We start from the raw sequence: 27,829 nt of genomic DNA on the forward strand, positions 1-27,829 counted from the left end.
TTTAAGACCTCTTCTTCAAAACTTGCCCAAATGTTGTAACAAAAATCATACTTCTGCAGCAATTTTTCTGGTTATATACCATTTCTTTCTAGACATTTAAGCAACCATCCCTAAATCTAATGATGGACAAAAAAAAAAAACAAAAAAAAAACCAAAAAAAAAAACCACAAAAGCTCAGAAGAGAAAAAGGTCTATTCAGGTATAAATTCTAATTCATCTATCCCATAATTCTGAGACTATTATAATAAGGGTACCATCAGGCAAGCTATATATTTTCTGCATATTGCTCTGGCTGACAATCTGCAGTGAGGGTACAAGAGCATTATAACTCAAATAGATTTTTCTGACATGGGGTATATCTGGCACCCTGCTCTTTCATAAACATTACTGCCTGTTTTTAAGAGCTTGAGATGACATAATTGTAGGTTTTGTAAATTTTCAGCAAGGCACACTATTTAAGATATCTGATGTAAGCATTACATAACTTTGAAATACAAAATTTCAAATTTTGTTTTTAGAAAGACTGTCTTGGGGCAGTGAATCCAGGTGGGAAGTACTTAGCTTTATTTTGACTTTCAGTAATCCTCATATTTATTTTGCAATTCAGTACAAAGGTGAATACTCTCAATTTGAGAAATTATACATAGAGCTATTTGATTCCCTCTGTTTGTCAAGTTTCATACATATATATGCATACATGTGTTTTTTTAGTGTACTAATTTTATGGTTTAAAAAAATTTTTTTTTAACATTTATTTATTTTTTGAGAGACAGAGAGAGACAGAGCATGAGCAGGGGAAGTGCAGAGGGAGACACAGAATCGGAAGCAGGCTCCATGCTCTGAGCTGTCAGCACAGAGCCCAACGTGGGGCTTGAACTCACGAACCGTGAGATCATGACCTGGGCTGAACTCATCACCTAACTGACTGAGCCACCCAGACACCCCTATGGGTTTTTTTTAAACAGGATACCTATGGTGGTGGTAATAATAATAATAATAACAACAACAACAACAACAATAATAATAGCTATTTGCTGAGGTAGTATAGTTAAGATTAAAGGCACAGGCCTTGGGAGTTTTTCTTCCTGTGTTCTGACCCCAGCTCTGCCTAATAGCTATGTAGCTATGGCAAAACTAACCTCTCTAAACATTAATTTCCTCATTTGAAAATGAGATAATGAAAACAGCTACCTGTTAGCACTGTGTACTAATTGAGAAAATATATGTGAAGTCTCGGGCATGTAGTTGGCACTAGATGATTGGTAGCTGCTCTTCTAAGGGTAGAATTTGTAAACTGGAAGTAAACACTTTAGTGAACTCATCTCTGAATTAGAGCTAATAACAGTTGACTACCTTTAAGGCTTTTGGGAAGTTTAAGTGATGTAAGGTGTATATAATACACTGAGCTTAGTGGCTGGCACACAGTAAGCATGTCAATCAATGGGAGCCATTGTTTTATTATTATTTTTTTTTCAAGTACCATATATACTGCATTTCCAATAAAAATATCATCCTCATTATATTGAGAAGAAACTTGGGCCAAAATAGGCTAGAAGGTAATTGGGCCAACAGTCGAACCCTAGTCTGGCTCCAATGCCCCACATCCTTTCATGACAATCTACTTAGCTCTAACCACAGGTCATTCCAACATGAAGAGAGCGGACACTGAGAGACCAAGAAACATGTTTTATTTCAATTCAATTGCTCAGAGATGGGACATGCTTCCTACTATTTTGCTGATTCTCTACCATAGAGTAACTGAAAAATACATTGTTCACTCTAAGTTTTGAGGCATTTTAAAAAAATCATAATGATGCTATTTTTTATCATTCAGACAATGAGGATAGAGATTGCATAACCAAATAAAGAATGAAAGAAAGCAGTATCATGTTCTTTAAATTCTCCAAAATGTCTGATAAAATTATAGACTTTGTTGTACTTTTTGGTGCATTTTAAATGAGCAATAAAGCTGATATTTAAAATTAGAAGTATTTTGAACAAAGATGTTACATGAAATTATTATTTTTACTTCTAATGTTTAGTTTTTACCTCAAGTGTTTACAAAATGCACGTGGCTAAATATAAATAAGTCAATCAGTTGGTGTTCCAGATGTCTTGGGAAATATCCAGATGTTTGTGATCTTAAAAAGGGATATTTTCAAAACAACCATTTTATTTCCCTACTTTTCAGCTGCATGTGCTAGCTTAGCTATTATACTGACTTAGCTATAATTTGCTCTTAGTGTAAAATAACCTGAGTCTTTTCACAGGGAAAATCTGATTCCAAAAATATAAACTTTAAGTCGCTTTGAAAATATTTTAGAAAATTAGAATGGAAAGGAAAAGAAGGACTGTTTAAATCAGGAGTTGACAAAGCTTTTCTGTCAAAAACCAGGCTGTAAATATTTTAGGCTTTGTCACTCACATGGTCACTCTTGAAAGTACACAACTCTGCCTTTACTAGACTTGATAGGCATGGCTGGATTTCAGTAAAATTTTATTTACAAAACAAGCAGTAGTGGGCTGCATTTGATTGGCCTTGGTGTAACCATGCTGAAGATACCAGATATATTCTATTTTGCATAATAAGTAAAAATTTGCCAACATAAGTTAGGGAGAAGAAATTTTTAAATAGTAGCATCTATCACTATCCAGTTGCCCTTGGAGATGTAATGGTTATACTTCATTTGCTCCCACCTTCTTACTCCCCCTTCTCTAACCTCCTTTGTCTCACAGGAGGTTGACCTTAACAGACTGAATCACCCTCAGACTTTTGAGTGACATATGCTAAAAGAGAAAAATTCTTATAACTCTGGAGTGACTCACTCAGACATAGATATTTCACTGCCTTCCCAACCTGAACTGCTGGGTCCTAAGGGAAATCCACACTGGGCACAAATCTTTCCTCTCTCAAACTAAAGTGTATTGCTTCTCTGTTCTCTCAGGGTAAGCTTCCTGCTGATTCTCACTTACAAAATACCTGATCAATCTGCTGAGTGTAAACTAACCCTCAGGGAGGGACTTCTCTTTATTAGAGGATTTCAAGATATGCCTTAAAAAGTAAATAAGGAATTTATGAAGATGGGGCTGACAGCTACCCTGGGGAACACGGTGGGGCTAAAAAGCCATTCTGGTAACTCCTACCTTAGAGAAAATTCATTATCCATAAGGTCAACCTTGATACTAGTAACAAACCAAGATTTGGGGACCCAGGTATTTTTGAATCACCTCACCAAATACCCATTAGGTCTTTTAAAACAAGTGGTGTAATGTTTATTCATCTTTGATACCACTTTAATATTCTGTATATATTTTTTAATTAGTCTAAATTGTCAGGTGTTATGCTACCATGATATAATTGAGAGATGATGAAATAGAACTCAAGTGGTAATTTTTTTTATGTTATCTTAATGACAATTAGAGATGTTACTGGTTTGACTAGGTATGTGTATGCAAAGAATCTGCTGTTGAAAAAAAAATCACTTTAAAACTCCGTTAATGAACCATTTGTTCATATGTATTTCCTGAAATGCACTTCTTGGAGCACTAATCTTATGAGTCTCTGTAAAGGAGTATTCAAAGGCTAACTATAGCCTGCTCTTAAAGGATGGCAATGCACAGGAGCAGATTAAAGGCTCTGGGAGCTATTACAGTAACTAACCTGTTTAAGTTTCTTCACAAAATATTTCCCCAGCCTACTTAACCATGAAACCTTTTTTGAATGTGATTTATTAACACTTCATAGACTTTATTTTGAGAAATGCTGGTAAAAGGTATTAAAATATCTGGTTTTAGTCACTAGGAAAACTGCCGCTATTTCATTCAATTATTTTTGGCATCTATTAGTTGATTTGAACATTTGTTATTTAAAATTATCATCTTTGAAAATATTTAAAAAGAAAATATAATAAGATATTTCCTTAAATGTCTGGTAAACACAGCTTTTGCCTGCCTCCAAGTATTAGGATTTGTAATTGTATGTGGAGGGATTAATGTCCTAAACAGGCTTTGTGTTTTGAGCAGTGGGCAAAGTAGGGTGGTCATGGGAGTGTCTAAAAGGAATGAAAAATATAAGGAAATATTTTGAGTTGGGGTGCCATGTTAGCTCAATCGGTTAAGCATTCTGACTCTTGATTGTTGGCTCTGGTCATTATCTCACTGTTTGGGAGTTCAAAACCCACATCAGGTTCTGCGCTGAGTATGGAGCCTGCCTGGGATTCCCTCTCTCTCCTTCTCTCTGCCCCTTCCCCACTTGTACTATCTCTCTCTCTCTCTTTCTGTCTCTCTCTCTCAAAATAAATAAACTTGAAGAAAAAGAAAAAGAAAAAGAAAAAATATTTTGAGTTGATCCTAACCCTGAATTTTGTGTTTAGAGCTTTGGCTATACCATATATTATTTTTTCTTTCTAATTTTATATTTATTCTCAAATTTTAAATATAGTGAAAATTATATTGAAACCAGTGCTATAATCATAGCCACAAATTATAATTTCAGGGGTATAGGATTTTGTGGTGGTTGGACTACAGACAAAGACATACTTACACTGCCACAAAACTACAGCAAAATTAGCTGGAGTAGCAGAATTTCATTAATTTCCCATTTAAAAAATTTATCTTAAAAGGCCATTAATTTCCAGAGATATTATCGAACTTCATGAATAATTTATTATGTAGAATGTGATGAGAATTTCAATACAAGTTTTTGACCACCCATGAAGAAAATACTGCCTGCACATGTGGTACTTATCATTTATGTTCATGTTGTTATAAATGAAATAATTCTTTGAAGCCAAAGGCATTAAATCTAGAATTTTACCTAAGCAAAATGCATATTTTAAAAGTATTTTAAATAAAGATATATTTTACATATAGTAATATACACAAATGTTAAAAGTAAAGTTGGATGAATTTTTATATACATATAAAACCTCTATAACCATCAACACAGCAAGAAGTAGACATTCCCACCTTGCCAGAAAGTTCTCTTCTACTCCTTCCCCATTGATACCCATCTATCCCATAGCACTGTTTTGACTTCTACCACCATAAATTAATTTTGCCTGTAAAATACATATTTTTAACAATGTGTTTTTATTGTTGTTAACAAATGTATAAAAAGGAAAAATTACTGCTTGGGTACTAGTTTGGGGCAAATTAATATAAAAAAGAGAATAGTGGTTATATATTTAATAACAATAATGATTAGGTTGTACTTACAGGCACCCAGGCATACTTTATCAAAGTGATTTCTAAAATATTTGCCAAGACTTTAGGAGTTGTCAGTAGCTACCAATTTTATGCATGCTTTGCCTACAGTTCAGTTAAACTCATGACTGTTTCTGTATGAATAAATTTTTTATGTTCTTTGAGTCCATTATTAGAGGACTAAGAGTACAGGTGAGACAAATGTACTTCTGTCAAGAATTTTATAATCTAATATCTGTAGATCTTACATGCCTTTCATCATTCACCCTTATTTGTTTTATTAGGCTTTCTCTCCTAACTGGTATGTTTAAAGCCAGTCTAGGATTGGAATCTGGTTCTCCACAACTCTTACCCTATGGTTACATCAGCCTAGTAAAAAGAAAAATAAAAGATCTTTCCTTTGGCGATGGACCACAGAGATGTAGCCACAAAGCCAGATGCTCTTGCTCAAATGGAACTTTGTAGGCCCTGAACACATGGTTTCTGGGAAAAACCTAAAGGGCGTGATTTTCCACAATGTGTCTGCATAGACAAGATGGACTTCAGAGGCTGGAATGATAATAATTATACTTTGTATGGTCTTGAGTTTTCCTGCTTCCCAAGCTGGTTTTGAGAAGGAGCACAATGTGAATGAAATAAGCTCCTCAAGACAGAATTCTTTGGGTGCTGCTTTTCTGGCCTGCTGCCCAACTCTGAACACTAGAATTCTGTCTATAATTATCAGCTGGGGTTCAGGCTAAAGATCGAGTAGACCCTCTATAGTTTTAATCTCTTCATGCAATATTCTATGCTGGTTGCTGCTATTTCTGGTCAATATCCCAACCCCACCTTACTCCTCTATTTCCCTGATTGAGTGTAACAAAAGCCTTATAAAAGAAATGATAATGATTTCTGTATCTTCCCTTTAATTTTTTAAATTATTACTCCATCTAAAAAAATTCTGTTTTTTTCAAAGATATTTGATTCAATCTAGTTCCCTCAATATCCCAAACTTAAAATTCAAGTTAAAAATGTACACCTAGAATTTTGCCTAGATATGATTTTTTTCTCTTAAGTATTCTTTTTAAACTTAATTTAAATGAATTCACTTAAAAAAATTTCTTTTGGCTTCTGTTATATGCTTGACACATATCCTAAGTCCTGGGGAAGCAACAACAAATAAGATCACAGTTTGTAAGGCAGACGTTCTCAGAGGAGCTGACGTCAGAGAGAAGGGGTAGATCTGGGAACATTTTTTCCTTTCTTTAAAAAATTTTTTTAATGTTCATTTTTTTGAGAGAGAGAGAGAGAGACAGAGAGACAGAGAGACAGAGAGAGAGAGAGAGACAGAGTGCTAGTGGGGGAGGGGCAGAGAGTGAGGGAGACACAGAATCCGATGCAGGCTCCAGGCTCTGAGCTGTCAGCACAGAGCTCCATGTGGGGCTCCAGCTCACAAACCGTGAGATCATGACCTTAGCCAAAGTCAGACCTTAACCAACTTAGCCACTCAGGTGCCCCTTCTTTTCTTAAAAAAAAAAAAAATCCCACTGGACTAGGAATGTTGAGAAACACATGTAAATATTGTGGTGTGGCTGTTTCCCCAGCATCTATTTGTCTCTTTTTAGAAACCTTCCTGAACTTTCATTTTGGTAGCCACAACTACTTTATGCACCTCTGGCTCTAGGGTAGGGGAGGAAGCTTAGGTCTAAGATAGAAAACATATTATCATGTTCTGATCTCAATGATTGGTTAATGGCTGCACCACCATAATAAGTAAGCCAGGTTAATACATAGAGGACAGAGACCTGGAAAGGAATGAGTCTTTGATCAAACCAATCATGAAGCCCACTGAAGACCTAGACTTTCCAATTACATTAGTCAATAAATCTCTTTTGTTTTTAAATTTGTTTTATTTTACAGTAAATGTTAAGCTGATTAACAAAGAAACAACATAAACTGATTGCTAAAATAAGATGATAGTTTATTTCTGGCGTAATAGTTTGACTTCACTAAGCCTGAAGGAGCAGCTTTGTTAAATGAGGTCATCCAGGGAGTTAGAGTCATCCATATTATTACTCTGCTGCCACTAGGATGATCTCCTTTTGGGGATGGTTGAAGCTGGGTCACTGCCTGGTCTATAGCCCACCCTATAGGAAAAGAAGAAAGAGGGGTTAGGGAATTGTATCCCCAATATTTTAAGGCCAAAGCCTAGAAATGGGAAACATTACTTCTATTCACATATCATTGGTTCTAAGTTTCATTACCTGGCCATACCAAACTACAAAGCTGACAGGGAAATGGAGTCTCTACCTGCATGCCTTTCTAAAACTTGATTACTGAGTAAGAAGGGGAAAATAGATTTAGGAGATAGCTTTAGCAACCTGTCACACAGCTTAAGTTTTTTCTGTTCCTTATAACATCAAAAGTTCTGAGACATAAGAGGAGACATTCATGTTAACATTTGTATATAATGAGATAAGTACTATAGAAACCAAAAAAATGAAGCATTTTCCCCCCTATATCTTTCCTTAAGGGTAAAAATTGCAATTGAAAGGAACTGTTTCTTCCAACATTATTAGTAAGGCAGATTTAAATCATTAGAAGTTTCCTGGGGAAGTTCAGTAATTTTCCTTTGACCTGTTGTCTCACAATTGTCTCTATCCTGATCTATTAACTGCTTTCCATTCAATCCCCTGCTTTACTTCAAAGTATAGTCTCCAGAATGGCCTTTTATTGAATATGTTGAATCATTGTCTTTCTGAGCACATGCAAAACTAAAAATGTTTTCCAATTAATCATTACTTTTACCTGTTTAAATGAGCCTACAGAAATAGTCAATGGCATTTATATAAAAGTACTTCAACCAACCAAAACTTGGTCAATATTTATTATACTCATTGTGCCATCTATGTGTAAATGGCTCATTTTAGTCATATAATTTCCCTGTAAAATTGCATAATGGAATGTGTTAGTTAAAAACCTAAAGAAATGATGTTACAATTTTATTTGAAAAAATATTTTACTTCTTATTAAAAAATAGCAGCATACCAGAGCATATAGGCTTTTTAATATACTTTTTTTCTTAAAATTTTTTAATGTTTATTTATTTTTGAGAGAGACAGAGACAGAGCGTGAGTGGGGGAGGGGCAGAGAGAGAGGGAGACACAGAATCTGAAGCAGGCTCCAGGCTCTGAGCTGTCAGCACAGAGCCTGACACGGGGCTCGAATTCACAGACTGTGAGATCATGACCTGAGCAGAAGTCGGACACCCAACTGACTGAACCACCCAAGCACCCCAAATAGACTGTTTTTTAAAGCAGTATTAGATTCACAGCAAAATTGAGAGGAAAGTACAGAGAGTTCTTCTATACTTCATTGCTCCCACACATGCTCAGCCACCTTCATTATCAACATTCCCATCAGAGTGGTACACTTGTTACAATTGATGAACCTGCATTGACACATCATAATCACCCAGACTCCATATTTATATTAGGGTTCACTCTTGGTGTTGTACATCCTATGGGTTTTGACAAATGTGTAATGACACGTATTCACCAATATTATACAGTACTATATGATCCACAGTATCATACAGAATAGTTTCACTGCCCTAAAATCATCCTATTCCTGGCAACCATTGATCTTTTCACTCTCTACATAGCTTTGCCTTTTCCAGAATGTCATATAGCTGGAATCATACAGTGTATAACTTTTCAGGTAAGCTTGTTTCACTTAGTAATATCTATTTAAGTTTCCTTGAGATCAAGATATCTCAAATATAGCCATCCCCTTTTTTATAGTAGTCCAGCTGATAATTTTCACTTAAAGCCTTTTTTTTTCCATTTAAAATATTCTGATTCCACATTAGATCTAAAGTGAGGCTTCTAAAAGCTTTGGGAATCATTACTGAAGTTTCCCAAGAAGCTATTTTCTCCCCTTTTGACCACCAATATTTTATTTTCATCCTTAATCTCAAAAGTTTGCTCTCCTATGAAGGGAATTTTCATTATAGTATTACTTCTTTTCAGACCCTATGGTTTATAGATAGACACACACACACAAGCTCATTTATTTATAAATATGTATATGCTTTTAAATTTTAAGATTTTAATATCTTTAAAAATGACAGACCCTAGAAACCAGGTCTGTCAATGGCTGTTGCCTTTTTCGTTCATCTTCCAAAGAGCTCTCTTAAAGAATTGTTTGTATAATAATAAGATGAATTATAATAATAAACAATACCTTCATTATTCATTAAAGAAAAATTTACTAAAGAATGATAACTATTAATCAATGTTTTATCAATTACATTATAGACCCTATGTAATGACTATCTTGTATATTGTATTGGCATGCCATTAAATTTAATTCATATTGATTAGTGCAAAGATAAAGAAATAGAACTATAAAATGAAATATTTATAGTCTCTGTCAGAATTTTCAAGCTTGAGTATTTATTTCATGTCATATATTGTATAAGTTACCAATCTAAGATCATGACATAATTTGGTGTCTGGGAAATTGCATAAGTTTAACAAAAAAATATACATATTCTTAAGTTGTTTTCCTACACTGACATGTAATTCTTGAATTCACATTACATTTTGAAAGAGGTGTATTCATCTGTGAAATAGTTCAATGAATACACTTGCACTTTACAAATTCACTATTTAAATATCAACGACAGATGCATTAAACATTGGACAACAGATTCAGTGGTCTTCAAAGTGAGACATGCACACACCTTAGTTGCTATGCAAATTGAACCAGGGGATATGTGGCAAGAAAACATTAGAACACATATTTCTTGTTAACTTTTGAAAATCTCATCTATTTAAAATAGGTTTTTTTTTATGAATTCCCATAATCTATAAGATATCAGTAATGGGAACACATTTATGTGATTTATAAATAAATTTTTTTTAATGAGTATAGTGCCTTTTTTTCTAAGAGCATGGATCAAATTAAAAAGGTTGTAGACACTGACTCTAGATATAAAGCTCATTGTTCTCTGTTGTATGGCTCATACCTAATATAGTCCTTGACACAAAGTAGATATGCTCAATAAATATTTGTGAATGAATAATTAATCAGAATGGGTAGGGAAGGGCTCCATGCATTATTTAAATCTTGGAATGCCATGGAAATAGGCCCAATATATAAATAGGCCAAGTAACATTTTCCAGACCTGTTTTTATTTTTATTTTTTAGGACACTTAGACTTTTAGTGGTTGCTGTGATACTAGATGGTCCCAGAAAGCACAAAGCCCTCTGAAATGCATTCCAGAATTGTTGTTGTTTTTGTTGTTGTTGCTTTAGCTTTACTGAAGAACACAAAGTTAAAAACAAACAAGTAAACCACATAAGTAGTTGATATACTAGAATTCCATTTGGACTTAACGATGAAGAGGCAATTAGGTAAGAATTTGCTATTGAATCTAAACATGTTGAAAGGGAGCGAAATGAGGTGCTGACAAGGATACTTACAAAGACACATCTTCTAATGTTCAAAATCTAAACCTTTAAGAACAAGTGTCGTTAAAAAATCCTTGCAAGACTTTATACCTTTAAGTTTCTACAGGTTTCTTAGAGTCTTTAGAATTAAGTAAAAAAGGAGAAATAAATATTTAAAGAACAATTCTTTTTATTTATTTATTTTTTTTTTTTAAATTTTTTTTTTTCAACGTTTTTTATTTATTTTTGGGACAGAGAGAGACAGAGCATGAACGGGGGAGGGGCAGAGAGAGAGGGAGACACAGAATCGGAAACAGGCTCCAGGCTCCGAGCCATCAGCCCAGAGCCTGACGCGGGGCTCGAACTCACGGACCGCGAGATCGTGACCTGGCTGAAGTCGGACGCTTAACCGACTGCGCCACCCAGGCGCCCCAAGAACAATTCTTTTTAAAAAGGGACGAGTGACAGTATGGTTTCTTATACAGAAATTATAGCCCTGTTATTTTGGAGAGAATGGTAGTATTTTCTCAGAAACCTGCAGTGTGGGCTTCAGCAAGAAATGAAAGAAATAAGATTTCTTATTGACAGCTAAACTTGAAGGTCAAAACAGAGAAGATAATTGCATAGGTATGCAAAGTCACTGGAAAGACAGTCTGAGCTGTCCCCAGATTGAATGAATCATTATGTCCAAAGAAAGACTGTTGTTAATAAGGTGAGGGCTACTCAGTCAAGCAGCACAGTTTTCCTAGCTGCTAAGACTTCAGAGTATTTGACCTCAGATGAGTTCCAGTGTAGTTATGGATCCAGAGGGTATTCCCAATGGACTTTTGAGAGTGTTTGTTTTGTTTTGTTTTGTTTTCAAATAAGACTTTCCTCATTCTGAGTTTCAGTGTAGTGTTTTTGCTTGCTCTGATTTCATCCCACCAAAGGGCCTTCTGAGCAAGGGGCCTCCTCCTGATTTGGTTGCTCGGTTGTGTTCACCTACAAGAAGAAAAATATACTGATTATATGAATTTGGGTCCTTTGTAATTCCCGAGGTAGTGGTTTCTTACAGTGAACTAATTAGGTGGTTTCTGATGATGTTTGGAGTTCAAGCTGAGGAGGTGACCATGGTAAAGATGTAGGCACTCCAATCTATGAGACAGAGTTTTTGTTATGCATGAACTGATGTCTTCTTTCAGTTTGGATTCATTTTAGAAACCATGAAAATTGCTCAGGTCTTATGTTTCCTGAATGAGGACAAAAGCAAAGTATTTGGCATTTAAAAATGTTAAAAGTTTGGTCTGAATCCAGAATTTAGCAGTCCCGGGTCCTGGGCTCCACTCAGCCTCTGTTTAAAGAATTTAGCTTGGCTACCTCTTCTTTGTGCTCTCTCGTTTACCCCAAAAGGGATTTGTACACAAAGCACAAAGTATTTTCGTGTCTATATGAAAGAGCAAAGAAACTTGGACTTTGCTGTGTTTTTTATAGGGGTGGCACAGTCATTTCACATTGTGCATTGTACAGCAAGGCTCCCGTAGATCTAGCAGCAGCTCTCCTCAATGTTTTCATCCTTGGAGTAGCTGTTTAAAAATCAACCTGTCTCCCCACCCCTTTTTCTTTGCAGGTGGTGCTCTTTCTTACACACACACACCCCAAATTTCACAGTCCTCAGCCCAAACCCTACCCCTATCAAAGTCCTGCCTACCATCAGGCCTGTTCTCCCCTGAGAAGAGCAGTCTTATCTCTGAATGCCCTCCTCCTGTTGAATTGTCCCTGAGATTCTTAAGAAAAAAAAATCCATTACATCAGTCTAGCAATGAGAACAAAAACTTCCTTGGAAAGACTGAAATAATGTGTCATTTTAGTTTTAAAAATAAACAAGTATCAGTTGGATGATTTCTTATTTAACATAGTCACAAATTCTTTAAAAAATGTGAAAATTAAAGCAAAAGAAAATAATTATTTAAACCTTTGAATTTGGTAGTAAATGATCCAATTACAGGTAAAACCAGAAAGGCCTTGAAAAGAATTCCAAGGGATGTTTTAAAATGTCAGGCAATGAAAGAATACATAAAGAATTATATTTATTTTTTAGACTACAAAGTCAATTGCTGGAAAAGCATTCCTCTTCATCACAGACCATTATCCAGGTTATTGCATTATTATTTTTTTAATCATTAATTTGGTGGTCTTTCATTTTTCTATTATTACAACAGTACTATGAGGTCATTATACACATTTTCTCCCCCAGCTTTAATGAGATATAATTGACATACAACATCATGTATGTTAAAGTGTACACTATGTTGATTTTATGCACTTATGTATTGCAAAATGATCATCCCAGAACATTAGCTAACACTGCCATCACTTCACATAATTACAGTTTCTTTTCTGTGGTGATAGCATTTAAGATTTACTGTCTTAGCAACTTTGAAAGGTTATTGTGTTTTGTTTTTATTTTATTCTAAGGAAAACCACTTGACTAGTCTTCACCCACTGTCAAGTGATCTGACACTAGGCAAGTCATTATGTTTCTTTGAACTTTAGTTTCTTCATCTGTAACATAGGATTAATATTTGCCCTGTTACAAATATTAAATGATATAGTTAGTGTGTGGATAATAAGGAAAATTTTAACAATTGGCCCCACAGTCCTTCTAGGGAAGAAGTTAAGGGACAGTTGCCTATGTGCTAGGTTATAAGGTGAGAGTTTGCAGTTTTTTTCCCCCTCAAAATTATCCCTCCAAAAAAGAGAGCAACCTCAAATTCAAGTCTCATACATCATTCTTTCAATAGTTGGGCAACAAATAACTATTTAGGGAGTATATGTCTGAAACAGCTTCAATCAGTGTTAATTTCAGTTATTTATAAAGGTCACCTGAGATTCTTGGTTATTAAAAAAAAAAAAAAAAAGAAGGCAAAGAAATTTAACCCCGCTACTATAATCATTATTCCCTAGGGTGACCTCTGAATTGTAAGTGTTGAATGTCATTGTAAATAAGGCTTAAGTGTCACTTTAAAAAGCAATAAATTAAATGGTTACATTATGGAGAACATAAATAACAAGTTGATTCTTACGACTTGGGATAAAATTTCAGTTTAAGCAGTCTGGCAGGATTAAAAATGCTGTACTTCCAACTAGTTAGAAAGAAACGAACTTGATGTGTTTGGAGGAACTGTGTCAGATGACTTAACAATGGCTCTATTGATGGCAAAGACACTCATGTCAGTTGTGAAGAATTTTCATGAACTGTGAGAATGAGGATAAAAACCTAGTATTTTATAAAGCGGTATAGGTTCATGTGTGTTTTTAAATATGATTGTGTGATTCAATTGATAAACTCAATACCGTAAAAAGACATTTGACTATTTCTCCTATATCAATCATTTAATGTTGGCCAGAAACTTTTTAAAGGGGATCTTCTCTTTTGGAAAATGCATTCTTGGATCTCTTATATTCAGGCACAGATGGTATCCTGATGGATATTTTGTTGGAGAATTTGTGGCTCTAGACGAAAAGAGGAGTTGGTTTGCTCCTAAGTGTAGGGGGCAAGAAGTGAGGGAGGCAGGGAGGCTATAGTCACCCATAAGTATAGGGAGATGGGCAGGTGTACATTCCCAGTGTTGAAGAAACTGAACCACAGGAAAAGAATAGAGATGAATCTGTTCATCTGAGATTACCTATGTGCTGCAATATAAACCCCTTCCAAGTCTCTCATGACGCCCCAGATCTTCAGAAATTCTGCACACTTTCACAAGCTTTCTGAGAGTAGAATTTTTGTGGAACTCAAGAAAGGGGATATCTTGCATCTGAGTTAACACTGGAATTGGGCAGAAATAGCCTGGAAGCCAAAGTGACCTTAAGAGTATGGAATATTCTCTGTTCCTGTGGGAAATTTGTACCTGTGGGAAATTTGAGGAAAGCTCAGAGCTTTCACCAAGCAGAGGTCAGGTCAGTCTCCCCCAGACCAAGCAGGAAGGGGGCACCAATGACATGCGTGAATTGGGAGCACTAACGCACTTAACAAAGTTAAGATATTATTATTACTTTCTGTCCAATAACTTGTATCAAAAAGTTAACTACTTCTGATACAAACCCAATGGAGTATTTTAAGTGTCCAATTCTATGACTTTAAGAAAATGTATTGTTTGAGGCCTTTGTGTATTTTTAGAACTCAGGTTTATTTTCTCTTACCTCATTTGAGCCCTATTTTCAGAGAAAGAGTATTTGAAAATTTGAAAATAAGTACTTTGTGAAATAAGAAGAGTGTCTCATTTTTCTGAAATCAAACCTGTCACTAAGTGGGTTTAGATCTTCTTCCTTAGTTTTTACATGAAATTTAAGTGCTTTTGCTAGAGCTTCACACTTTCTCAATTTTTCTGTGTACCAATTTTATAATTTACTTTTATTTTACAAAAAGATCAGAAGTTTGACTTCATTATTTACGTTACCAGCGAGCTTTTCTCAGGAACATAAATACTAGGAGTAGAGAACATCTAGGTCATAGAACCCAAGTTGTGGAAGGCTCCGATAAAACCTTTAGGAGTATTACTTTTCAAAATTAATGGGAAAAGCTTTATCTTCAAGAATCAGAAGTTATTCTTAAAAAATCAACAAGATGGAATTAAAACAGGTTCTAATTTTTTTCTAAGATCTTTATGTATCTCTAGTTTCCATAATAAAAACAGCTTTTATCAGTTTTGGTCAATGAAAGTGGCATTTGATAAGCTTTGGTAAGAAAAGTAGTTATATGAAGTTGCTTCTGTTATTAAGTATTGATAAGTTAGTCTTATTTGAGCCATTTTATTTCTTAAATAATTTTAAGCATGTATCTGTTTTGAAAGCATGCATCTAGCTTATGCAGGACTGAATAATTAGGGGGAAAATTAGCTGGACATGCTTTGTAGTTTACTGTCATATACAGTAAGGATTTATTTCTGAAAATATTTAAGATTTGAAGAATGGGGAGAGGCAAAATGCCACTTTTTTAGTCTCAAAGGGCTTTTACTGTGATCTTTATGTTTCTTGTTATCTTGAATCTATTTCTGTAAAACTTGTAGTAGCTATTTTCCAAAAGAATTTGAGGCACAACTGCTGATATATAATTACAGCCATATTATTATGTCTCTTGGTATAATCCACTATAATCAAAGTTGTTTACTCCCTGATTATATATCCAATTGTTCTACCAACCATGAAACAGTTGCTATGAATGTTCTTGAGAACCATTTTTTTCCTCCTTCTCAGTCCTTCATGAAATCTGCTTCTGTGTTTATTGTAAAATCTTGAAGAACTTGTCTCTTAGACACTAGTTATCTCCTACACAAAATTTCATGTAAGAAATTTATTTTGAAATTTAGTTTCAAGGCCCCAGCTTTCGATTCTGAAAGAGAAGAATGAAAATTGAGGGAGAAGCTATCAGAGAGACGTAACTCAAAAAATAATTCTAAGAAAAAAAATTATCCTTGGCTGACCTTGTTAATATATTTTTGTTCTTCATGCTGGAAAGCATTTTTGTTCATCCATGAGGACTCCATGTTGTCTTGGGGGTTGGAGTAGCATGTGTAATCCCAGGTTTACATGCTTCACAGTCACTGTGCCTGTGACCAATGTTGATAGATAATCCAGATTTTCTTTCCTAACGTGACCTCACAACCCTTGTCAATACACAGGATTGGCAGCCACTGCCAAAAAATCAATTGGCTTGCAAGATGAAACCCATTTGTCGTCTTCAGGTTAGAAAGTGTAAGTAACAACTCCCCCGTTAAATACTTTTATTGTTTGTGTGAAGACATTGAAACCTTCTTATCAAATTTGCAGATGACATCATGGTGTGAAGATTGATTGTTATAGAGCAGCTTAGTTTTGTGCAGAGAACAGCGGTCTCGGTATGAGTTCCGATTTTGACCCCCTCCCTTACATTTGACACTGCACGAATCACCTTCCTTCTTCTATCCTGTTTTCCCTTTTGTAAAATGAGTATCATAATGTACCATTTAGGTCTGCAGTTAGAAACTTTTAAAATAATGATTGTGACAACCTTTGTAGATTGTCTAATCATATACACATGGAAATCAAAGTTCCCTTTATATTTTCCCTGGAAAACTGAGGCATATGTTTTACTCTTTTGTTTTAGTCTTCTCAGGCTTCCATAGCAAAATACAACAGACCACATGGTTTAAACAGCAGAAAATTATTTTCTTAAAAGTTCTGGAAGCTGGAAAGTCCAACATCAGTGTCTGGCAAGGTTTTGTTTCTAGTAATGGCTTTCTCTCTGGCTCATAGACAGCTCTCTTCTCACTGTACCTTCACAGGGGAGAGAGTGAAAGCTCTGGTATGTTTCTTACAAGTACACTAATCCTATTGGATTAGTACCCTACCCTAATGACCTAATTTAACCTTAATTATTTCTATAAAAGCCCTATTCCCAAATATAATCACATTAGGGGATAGGGCTTTAATATATCAATTTTGTGGGGACACAAACATTCAGTTGATTACATCTGTATATCTTGAACTCTTGACCCAAGAAGGGCTGACAGTCACATCAGCAAATCTGAACCTAGACACAGGGAAGCCATATCTATTTTTACTATGCCAGGGAAATCCAGGAGGGCCAACTTGATAAGTGTAGTTCTTATAATACTATTCTGAGCCAAGTAATACCAAGAAACTGGAGTTCTGTTAAGGGCTCAAAAGAAAGAAGTCAGATCCACCTTTGGATTTTGGCTGAGAATACCTGGGGATCAGGCACTACTTGCTCACCTTTTCACAAGGTCCTTCTAAGGAATCACACAGTGAAAGGCTACAGGCCTAGAGAGACCCATGCCAAGGATAATGAAGCCCTAGGATATAGCAGACATCATGAGATTCTATGCAAGGGGTAGGTATGCTGTTATCTGCTCATTATCTAGACAGAACTGAAGTTAAACAGACCACTCACCCCTAACAGGCAAGAGAAGCAGATTAGTCCATTAGATCCAAAGAGCTGGAAATTTTCCCTTCCTTCCTCTTCCCTACGCCTCCCTTTCCTTGTTTCCTTCTTCCTCATCTCCCCCTACTTCTTATTTTTCTTCTAGAATACTTTAGGTGAATATTTGGCTAAAAGTAGGGAAGTCTCCCTTATATCTGTCAGGCCCCAAATAAATTAATAAACTCTTTTATACATCACTGAATAAAAGGTTCAAAATGCCAAGAGTTAAACATTAGTCAAGTTTTTAAATAAAGTTACTTCATTGTCTACTCAAGAAAAGGTGAAGTAAAGATGGATCTGCAGAGTCCTATTCTGGCTGACTCTGACCATAGTAGGACCAAACAGGAGCATTAGAGCTTTCATCTTGCCAGTGGGGGGACAGTGAGAGGTAAAGTGGAGTACAGTTTCAGGTTCAGTATTTAGCAAGCCTTGGGGCCCTGTATATTAAAAACTCAGGAGTTCCATGCTGATAAGTACCTGCCCCAAGAGATTGATGAAGGCCAGTACTGTTTCTGCCTCAGTTTTCTGTTCAGCATTCCAGTTCTCTAGGGAACTATAAAGCCTAGTACAGCCCTTAAGTCTGGGAAGAAACAGCTCTTGCCCAAGCCTTGGGTTTTGGGCAGCTTGCATATCACAGATATCAAATTACAAAGACTTGAGAATATTTTTGGGGGAAGTTTGGTAACTGATAGAAAAAAATGAGATTTGTAAGAGAGGGATTTATGAGCTGAACTGGGTATCCATCAAGGCCAGAAGATGCAGGGCTGAGAACCCTCACCTGTAATAGTGGTAGGAGAGTGGGGAAGAGTAGGTGGAGAAAATCACAGACTCTGCCCCGGGAAACCAGAAAGAGGGAGTAGTTGTTTTATTTGAAGCTGGCTCCTATTCATTTAAAGTGACATCTAAGCAAACTGGATTCCATAGATAATTGTGCTCCCTTTCTCTCCTTTGGGAGGAAATTCTGAGAAGGAAAAATTCATCATGAGGAGGAGAATTGGCCCCCTTCAGCATTTTGGGGAGCTTGTCTGGGTCACCAGGCATGGGCCCAGTTTCTGCTCTGCCCTCCCTTACCCCAGCAGATCCATGTTGGACCAGAAGAGGGGCCTAATAACTTAGTCATCAAGGCTTCAGTGCAATATATGGAAAATTGGTGGGAGAGAGGGTGACTTGGGGACCCTTACTAAACTTTTTCCAATTCCCCGTGCTGGGTTACATGACAGGGCCTGGATCCTGCATCTGAGATCCTGGTCATCGTCTGAGGTCTGATTTAATAAACTGATTACCTGAAGGAAAAATGCTATCGCTAGCTCTTCTGGGCTTGAGTTATTACTGCCCTTCCTCCCTAGAACTCCCAACATCACCACATTTACCACCACAACCCCCACATTGGGCCATCTTGGGTAATTTGGTTACCTTGAGCTAAACCCTAGTTTGCCTTGGCACATTGAATATTAAGTAAAATTAATTCTCCCTTAACCCCATTTTCTCCCAGACCTGATTCTCTGGTGAAAAATGATGATTTCAGGAAAATTGCAAATCAGATGGTAATTCTGGGTTGGCTGCTATAGGACTGTCATTACAAGGTAACATACACTGCGTGGCTTAAACAATAGAAATTAATTTTCTTATAATTCTGGAGGCTAGAAGTCCAAGATTGAGGAGTTGGCTAGGTCAGTTTCTCCTCAGGCCTCTCTGCTTGGCTTGTAGATGATTGCTTTCTCAGTGTCCTCACATGGTCTTTCCACAATGTCTCTCTCTTCTTATAAGGACCACAATCATATTGAATTAGGGTCCATACTAATGACTTCATTTTAACCTAATTATTTCTTAAATACCATATCTCCAAATACAATTACATTCTCAGGTACTGAAGGGTAGGACTTCAACATATGAATTTTGTAAGGGACACAATTCAGCCCATACATGTCACTTATACACTGTGTGACCTTGGGAAAGTTATTTAACCCTTCTGAGCCTCAATTTCTACATTGTAAAGTGGGGAGAGGAATATCCACCCTATGAGGTTTTTATGAGAATTATATATATACTATATGTAAACAATCAAAATGATCTTTGGCACAGAGTAGACCCAGAGACCCTGGGATGCCAACTTGACTATTATGGGGTAGATGAATGTGTGATCAATAGCTTGTCTTATACAAATTGCTTATACTACAGTCTCTGTGTGCGTATGTGAATGTGGGTAGAAAACACATAATTTCCAGATAACTACTCATGCTTTTTAGTGTCTGATAAGAGTATGTATAATTTAGTTTGAGGAAATAGCCCTGTACAATTTCAAATTTCAGAACTGAAAGTTATAATCAAATTCAAGTGTTAAAGAATGGAGACCTGTTTTTATTTCACTGTAGTTTTTTTTTTTTTTTAATCTCTCAACACTTTAACTTTGGAATGAAGCAGTTCAAATTATATTCTCTAATAGTCTTTGGTGTGCATTTTACAAGTGGGAGAAACAGAGCAAAACAGAAGAAAGGAATGTACCATTGGTATAATGGAGTTCATTTTTCTTCTTTCTTTATCAATATATTGTTTTTGAAGTGGTTTCCCACAGGAATAGAATTTCCTTCATGAAAGTTGAAATGAAACTGAAGAGCTCTTCACACAGAGAACACCGTGTGATTCCAAATGTGCTTCCTATCCCTTTCCATGTTGAGACTGGATTTTCTGTGACATCATTCTGAGGAATGTGTGCACCATGGCTGGGGTTATCGTATAGGGCAAGGTCCATCTCAGGGAACAACACCAACAAAGAGAAAATAAGCTAAAGAGAATTTGCTTTTCCTTAGTGTCCCTTGCCATGTACATCTGGTAATTTCCAGAGGCTCTGGTCAAGGGCTCATCTGGGGACAGGGCTGAGCTGAGCCCATTGTAATTTAGGTCATCAGAGAGCTTCAGGAGGAGTGCTCAGGCCTATAGTTACTCCTGTAGTTTGATTCAGGGGGCAAGGTGCTTTGGCCTGAAAAAGGGCATTCTACTCCATGGGCATGAGCACATCAAGGAGGAAAGGAAGGGAGGCCTTGCATTGATAGTTTGATGTCTTTTTCTGAACACTCTGGGGGCATTTTCAGGACTTTGCACTCATTTTTGGTAGTCTTTTCCCATCCTGTCTAATGAGATAGTTATTTTGCCCTGGCAGCTAGTTTAAGTGCAGATAACTTTCCCTTATGCCTTCCATCTACTTCTCCCATCTCCCTGAAAGCCCCAGACCCAGGCCTCATCTCTGGGCAGTGGTTATGTCTTCTCACTGGTTTCTCCAGCCTTTCTCAAACCCATGTTCCACACTGGAACCAAAGTGTCCTACTGATAAAGCTCCAAATCGTTTTTAGATCCCATAGCAATGCCAGATAAAATACATGATACCCAGTAAATTTAATTTAGGTAAACAATATTTTTTAGTATAACTATGCCCGATTCATACTTATTTTAAAAAGTTATTTGTTGTTTATCTGAAATTAAAGGTTAATTGGGCATCGTGATTTTTATCTGCTGAATATGGCAAATCAGGGCCTTACATACTCTAGCCCAACCTTGCTTTTACCTTTTTGCATATCACAAGTTCTCTCTGTTGCTTAACTGCTTGCAATTATCCCAAACAGGCTGTTCAGTCTGAATTCCCCAGAACAGACCCTATGACAAGGCCTGGTGTGCAAAGCAGTTTATTTGGGAAGCTCAGAACATACTGGTGGGGAGTGGGGCAGTGACACAGGAAAAGGAACCCAGTGCCCACAGTTGGACTGGCGCCAAATCCCTGGGGAAATTCTGGGAAACACTGTGAAACATATTTAGAATTATCCCATCCAAGGGGAGAATAAATGGGGGAATTTATGTATCAGCTACACCACTCTGTCATTGGTTGAGGACAACCCTTGGGGATGTTATATTCCTTCCAGGTTTTTTACCAGCATTTCCCAAAAAAAGGGAAGAATGCCCTTCTGCTTCCTGGGGGAAATCTCAGGTTTAGATGCAGATACAGGCAAGGTGAATGTGCTCTGGAGAACAGGACATTTTCAAGCCCAATGTACATGGGCAGGGTAGCCACCTGCTACACAGATAATACTTTTTCCCTTCTAGGTCTTTTTCTTAGCTACTGTCTCAGACTCCTCCCATCTCTCTACTGCCCTTTGTTCTACTCATTCTGTAGTATTCAATTTAGATGTCACTTCTGAATGAATGCCTTCCTCCTCCACCCCCACCCACTCATACATCCAAAATTCAAGTGCTCCCCACATCCTTGTGATAACTTCTATTACAACTCTGACTAATTTTCTATTACAATGTTAAATAAAGCTTTTCAGGCAATTTAGTTATGAGCATGTGTCGAGGTTTATTAGAACTTTGCTGCAAGGTAAAGACCTGAAAGAGTGTATATTAGCCAACTGAAAGATGCTTTCTTGTAAGAAATTTTGTAGTTAGAAGAATGATTACATAATTATTGTTGAATCAGATATAAAAAAGAAGAAAGAATGTTTGGTTAAAGATCACCAGATTCTAGGGGTAACTGAGTGGTTCAGTTGGTTAAGTGTCCAACTCTTAGGTCTTGGCTCAGGTCATGATCTCATGGTTCATGGGATTAAGCCCCATGTCAGGTTCCATGCCAAGTGTGGAGCTTACTTGGGATTCTTTCTCTGCCTCTCTCTCTGCCCCTCCCCCACATCCAACCCCTACCCCCTGCTCTTGCATGCAATCTCTCAAAATAATTAAATAGGCTTAGAAAATTTTTTAAAAAAAGATCATCAGATTCTTGATTGGCAGTCATCAGGGTAACCAGTCACTTGATTCCCCAAAGCAAATTTTCATCTATTAAAATCTGTAGGGAAATTGTTTAAAAATTAATTAGGAGTAATGCTTTCTCCCAAAAGAACATAATAAATTATATCACTCAAAACATGTTTGTTTTTTTTTCTCAGACTGGGATTGGGATAGCTTTTTCTTTTCTAAAAATGTGATTACATGTTTCCTTCTCTTTTGCCTCCCCCTAACTCCTTGAGGTTGATAACTATAACTAGTTATTATTATACATGCCCTGTAACTAGTACAGTTGCAGAGCCCTCAGTACACTTTAATGGGGACTAAGTAAAAGTCAATCAATTTCTTATATACCAGCATTTAATAAGTAAATTTAAAATTAAACACATATTACCATTTACATTAATACCCCCCACATTTAAATATGTAGGTGTAAATTTAACAAAATATGCACAAGATCTATGTAAAGAGAACTACAAATCTCTGATGAAAGATATTAAATACATGCATGCATACATACGTACATACACATTCCATGTTCATGGATAGAAAGTCTCAATATTGTCAAGATATTAGTTCTTCCCACTTTATCTATAGAGAATCAATGCAATCCCAATCAAAATCTTGGCAACCTATCTTGTGGATATCAACAAATTGATTCTAAAGTTTACATGGAGACGCAAAGGACCCAGAATAGTTAACTCAATATTGAGGGACAAGAGCAAATTCAGAGAACTATACTACCCAGCTTCAAAACTTACTATAAAGCTACAGTATTCAAAAAACTGTGGTATTGCTGAAAGAACAGAAAAGTAGTTCATTGGAACAGAATAGAGAATTCAGAAATAGACCAGCATAAGTATAGTCAACTTATCTTTAACACAAGAGCAAAGACAATAAAATGAAGCAAAGATAGTCTTTTGAGGAAATGGTGCTGGAAAAAATGGATACCACATGCAAAAATATAAATCTAGACATAGACCATTCCTTACAAAAGTTAATTCAAAATGAGTCAGAGTTCCAAATACAAAACAAAAGGCTATAAAACTCATAGGAAATAACAGGAGAAATCTGGGTGATCTTGGATATGGTGACTACTTTTAGATACAACAACAAAGGTATTGTTCATGAAAGAGGCAATTGATAAGCTGGACTTCATTAAAACTAGACTTCACCAAGATGGTAACATAGATCATTCCTGACTTTTCTCCCCATCACAAGAAGGACAGCTAGCAACTATTCAAGATGAGAACTTCACTGAAAGAATTCTAGAACATGAGGGTGAGTCCAAATCACCCCCTACATCACAGAGACAAGACAGATTGCATTAGAAGGGTAAGAGAAGTGACTACCTAATGACTTTTTTTCACTTCCCTCAGGCCAGTGCAACACTATATGGAGGGGTTTTCCTTGAGCCATTAGGTCCTCCAGTAAGACAAAAAGAGAAACCAGGGGGAGAAAACCAGTCTTCCCCACTGACCATTGGGGTTGCTTTGTGGGAACCTCTACTCTCATCTCACTCCATGGGGATTTCAGGGGAACCTTGGGGGCTTGACCACTGGGAATCTGACTTATGATGGAGAAGCAGGGAGGATCTTATAACAACAAGCACATGGATCTTGGCAGATCAAGTTTATACCTGCAATGATAAAGTAGTAATCCCAACCAATGGTTTTGCTCATCTGAAGAACCATATTGGTAATGCAGTCTGACTAGGGAACTCATTGGGGTACAGATCTGCCTGATTTGAATTTTTAAATGAAGGGTATTGCTAGCCCTAGAGCCTTGTTTGCCCATGCTCAGGCAAGGAGCTGAATAATGGTCCTGCCCACTATGGTGAGTATCTCCTGGTCACATCTACTGGCCAGAGGAACACCTATAAGCTGTGTAGAACAGTAGTGCTCAAACTGAGAGGTGGGTAGGTAGAGTTTATCACCTCCAGAGCAAAGCCAGTACCAGGCACAGGAAGATTTCTGTGCTATACATAGGCAGAAGGATTAATTCATAGCCAAAGCTGAGGGTAGCTCCCAACCCCTCCCAGCTAGATAGTCTGGGAAATTGAGAGTTGCCTGGAGTGACCCTTCCCCTTTCCTTGTTCCAGACAAGGGAGCTGGAACATAGGCCTACCTGCTGTGGCTCCCTGTCCCACCTGACCAGAAGAGCTGGCAAGGATGCCTGGGAGCTGTGTGCTGCAGTAGTGCTTAAGCTGAGACATAGGTAGGCAGAACCAATAGTTTTCAGAGCAAAGCCAGTGGCCCTTTCCAGCCAGGGAATTTGGGGCATAGGTTGGCTTGAGTTAAGACAACAAAGAGCTTTGCCAGTTTTACAGCTGCTTCTCCCACTATGCCCATATAGAGAAACTAAATTGTAGCCCCAGTTATCGCTGCATATAGCCTCAAGCCTGCCTAACCAAGGAACCCAACCAGAGCACACGGTAAGCTGTAGAGTCTATCCAATAGCCCTGCTTACAGTGACACTTGAACAGAGAGCCATCTGTGACTTTCCCTGTCTGCAAAGAAGAATTGGTGGCCTCAGCTGACAAGCAAATTTAGTGCACACTTTTGCCTGATTTGGGTCCCCAAACAATGAGCTGTACAAGCCCTAAGTCCCATCCTGCTGACCAGTCAGGGAAGGAAAGATAATTCATAGCCTCATCTATTAATGAATATAGTACCCAGACCTAACCATCTAGTAAGTGTGAACAGAGAATCTAGGCAGTCATGGAACCCATCCTACAACCTCACTTGGGTAGTGAACCAAAAAAGCAGCCCTATTCAACTGTTCTCACCCAGTGGCACTACCGTCTCCATCCCTGGCCTCAGAACTTGCACAGTTGCCTCACCCCAAAATAAATCATAATTGCAGGCCCCACCTACCCAAGAACATTACCAGTATACATGTCCAGAAACTCAAACTGTTGACTGTTTGAATTTGACTGTTTGGAGACCTGTCTCTGCCAAAACAAACCTGTAAAGTCTGGAAGAGGAACCGGATTACTTAAATACACAGATAGCAACATAAGGAATCAAGGATCACAAAAAGTAGGTAAATATGACACCAACAAAATAAACTAATAAAGCTCTAATAGATGATTTTAAAGAAATGGAGATATATGGACTATAAGACAAAGAATTCCGAATAATTTTCTTAAAGAAGTCTAGTGAATTCCAAGAACACACAGACAACTAAACAAAATTAGGAAAACAAAGCATGAACAAAATGAAAAGTTTGACTAAGCAATAGAATTGAAAGAAAGAAGGAAAGCAAGAAAAAAGAAAAAGAAAGAAAGAAAAAAAAATTCTAGAGCTGAAAAATATAATACTGGTGCATGGGAAGATGGCTGAGCAGGTATCCAAGTCTATGCTCTTTGTGTCTGGGTAACATGTCAGTCACCCATTGCAGAATAAGTTTTCAGAAAACTTGTAACTGATCAAAAGCTTTCAGATAATTGGAGGATAGAAAATGCAGTGACATCTATATATGAAATAGCAAACCCTCCCAATTATGGAGGGCACAATTAAATAAAAAAGCATATTATTCCCATCAGTCTGTGGGGTTAACATTGCCTGGCAGGTTACCAAAGAAGACTTTGCTACATCTGATTATATACTACATATGGATGAAAGCAATCTGAGATACTTGAATAGGAAAAGAAATGCAAATCTAAAATTGAACTACTTGAGAGTTATCCACAAAAACAATTTATTATTGAAACAATTTATTATTTATTATGGGAATGAGTCTGACTTTGAGACTATCTACTAGCAGTGTGTGAAGTGCTACAGAGCCTTCTTGGAGAAAGCCTGCTAATGTCATTACCATTTCTCCCTACAGCCTCATGGTGAGCGCCATAGTCTTCACAGTTAGGCCACAGTTGTTTCTTCAGTTGACTCACTGTTTCTTATCTTAAAAAAATAATTATAGATAGAAATCAGCTTTTGTGTTTGGCAGACAAATAAATAAAAATGTTTGATCCAGAACAACAACAACAAAAAATTTTTAAAGCATCAATAGAAAGGAGAATTATCTACAAGGGAATCCCGATAAAGCTATTAGTAAATTTTTCAACGGAAATATTTGAGGCCAGGAGAGAATGGGATGACATATTCAAAATGTTAAAAGGAAAAAAAAAAAAACCTGTCAACCAAGAATACTATACCCAGTGAAGCTATTCTACAGAAATGAAGGAGGGATAAAGACTTTCCCAGAAAACCAAAAGCTGATGGAGTTCATTACCACTAGACCTGCCATACAAGAAATGCTAAAAGGAGTTCTTTGAATGGAAATAAAAAGAGGCTAGCTAACATCATAAAAACATAAAAAATTAGTGTAAAGGTCACTGGTTATGGAATATATAGTCAAGGGTAGATTCTGTAATTTGTAATTGTGGTATGTAATTTACTTACAACAATGGTTTAAAGTTAAGAAAATAGGGGCGCCTGGGTGGCGCCGTCGGTTAAGCGTCCGACTTCAGCCAGGTCACGATCTCGCGGTCCGTGAGTTCGAGCCCCGCGTCAGGCTCTGGGCTGATGGCTCGGAGCCTGTTTCCGATTCTGTGTCTCCCTCTCTCTCTGCCCCTCCCCCGTTCATGCTCTGTCTCTCTCTGTCCCAAAAATAAATAAAAAAGGTTGAAAAAAAAAAATTAAAAAAAAAAGAAAATAAATATAATAAAAATGTCCATAACTGGAATAATCTCTTATTAATTATACACTACAAAAATATGTAAGTTGTAACAACAATAGCCTAAAATGTGAGAGGGAGAAGTAAAAGTATAAAGTATACGATGAAGTATTATAATTTTAAGATATTTTATGTAAGCCTCATGGTCATCACAAGGGAAAAACCTATAACAATGATAGATTTTTAAAAAGAAGGAAGAAAAAGATGGAGAAAGAGAAGGAGAAGAAATCAAAGCATATGGATACCAAAGGACATCAAAACATGAACAAAGATAGCAGGATAAGGAACATTGAACAATGGATATACAAAATAACCAGAAAACAATTAACAAAATGGCAGTAGTAGTCTTTACCTATCAATAATTATTTTAAATATAAATAGATTAAATTCTCTAATCAAAAGACATAGAATGGGTGAATGGACAAAAAACAATATCCAATGAAATACTACTTACAAGAGATTCACTTTATTTTCATTATTATTTTTTAATATATATTTTTTTACTTTTAAGTGATTCTCGGTTTACAGAGAAGTTGCAGAGATGGTGCAGAGGGCTCCTGTACTCCTTGCTCAGTTCCTGCTTATGCCAGCATCTCAGGTTTCCACAGTACTTTTGCCCAAACTATGGAAGCAGCATTGGTCCATTGCCTGATGCAAGGCTTTATCCCCCAGGCATCCTTCTCAGGTCTGGTCCAACCAGGCCTACCTTACATGTCGCAGTTCTGAACCTGCTCAGGGCTGTCAGAGTTTGTCAGTGAGCCTCATTCAAGGTCTATTTGATGT

At 36.9% G+C, this 27,829-nt stretch overlaps 1 protein-coding gene and 1 pseudogene across 5 annotated transcripts in view; both read left to right on the forward strand.

The window, feature by feature from the left end:
- LOC144612777 (uncharacterized) overlaps positions 1-27,829 on the forward strand; it is an 80,657-nt gene that overhangs the window by 34,746 nt on the left and 18,082 nt on the right. Inside the window, exons 1-2 of one of the 5 annotated variants that reach the window (XM_078432270.2) lie at positions 22,910-23,701; positions 24,468-24,583. The exons of 2 other annotated variants lie outside the window; for them this stretch is intronic. In XM_078432270.2, the coding sequence (XP_078288396.1) occupies positions 23,642-23,701; positions 24,468-24,583 (176 nt within the window). In that variant the 5' untranslated portion in view covers positions 22,910-23,641. Of the gene's footprint in view, positions 1-22,909; positions 23,702-24,467; positions 24,584-27,829 lie in introns of those variants that run through there. 2 more of the 5 variants (XR_013549836.2, XM_078432271.2) reach the window with 2 other exon arrangements.
- On the forward strand, positions 24,590-26,792 carry LOC132683185 (low molecular weight phosphotyrosine protein phosphatase pseudogene; annotated as a pseudogene).

Source organism: Panthera onca, chromosome C2 (assembly GCF_046562875.1).
Source record: "Panthera onca isolate mPanOnc1 chromosome C2, mPanOnc1 haplotype 2, whole genome shotgun sequence".
NCBI classification, from domain to species: domain Eukaryota; kingdom Metazoa; phylum Chordata; class Mammalia; order Carnivora; family Felidae; genus Panthera; species Panthera onca.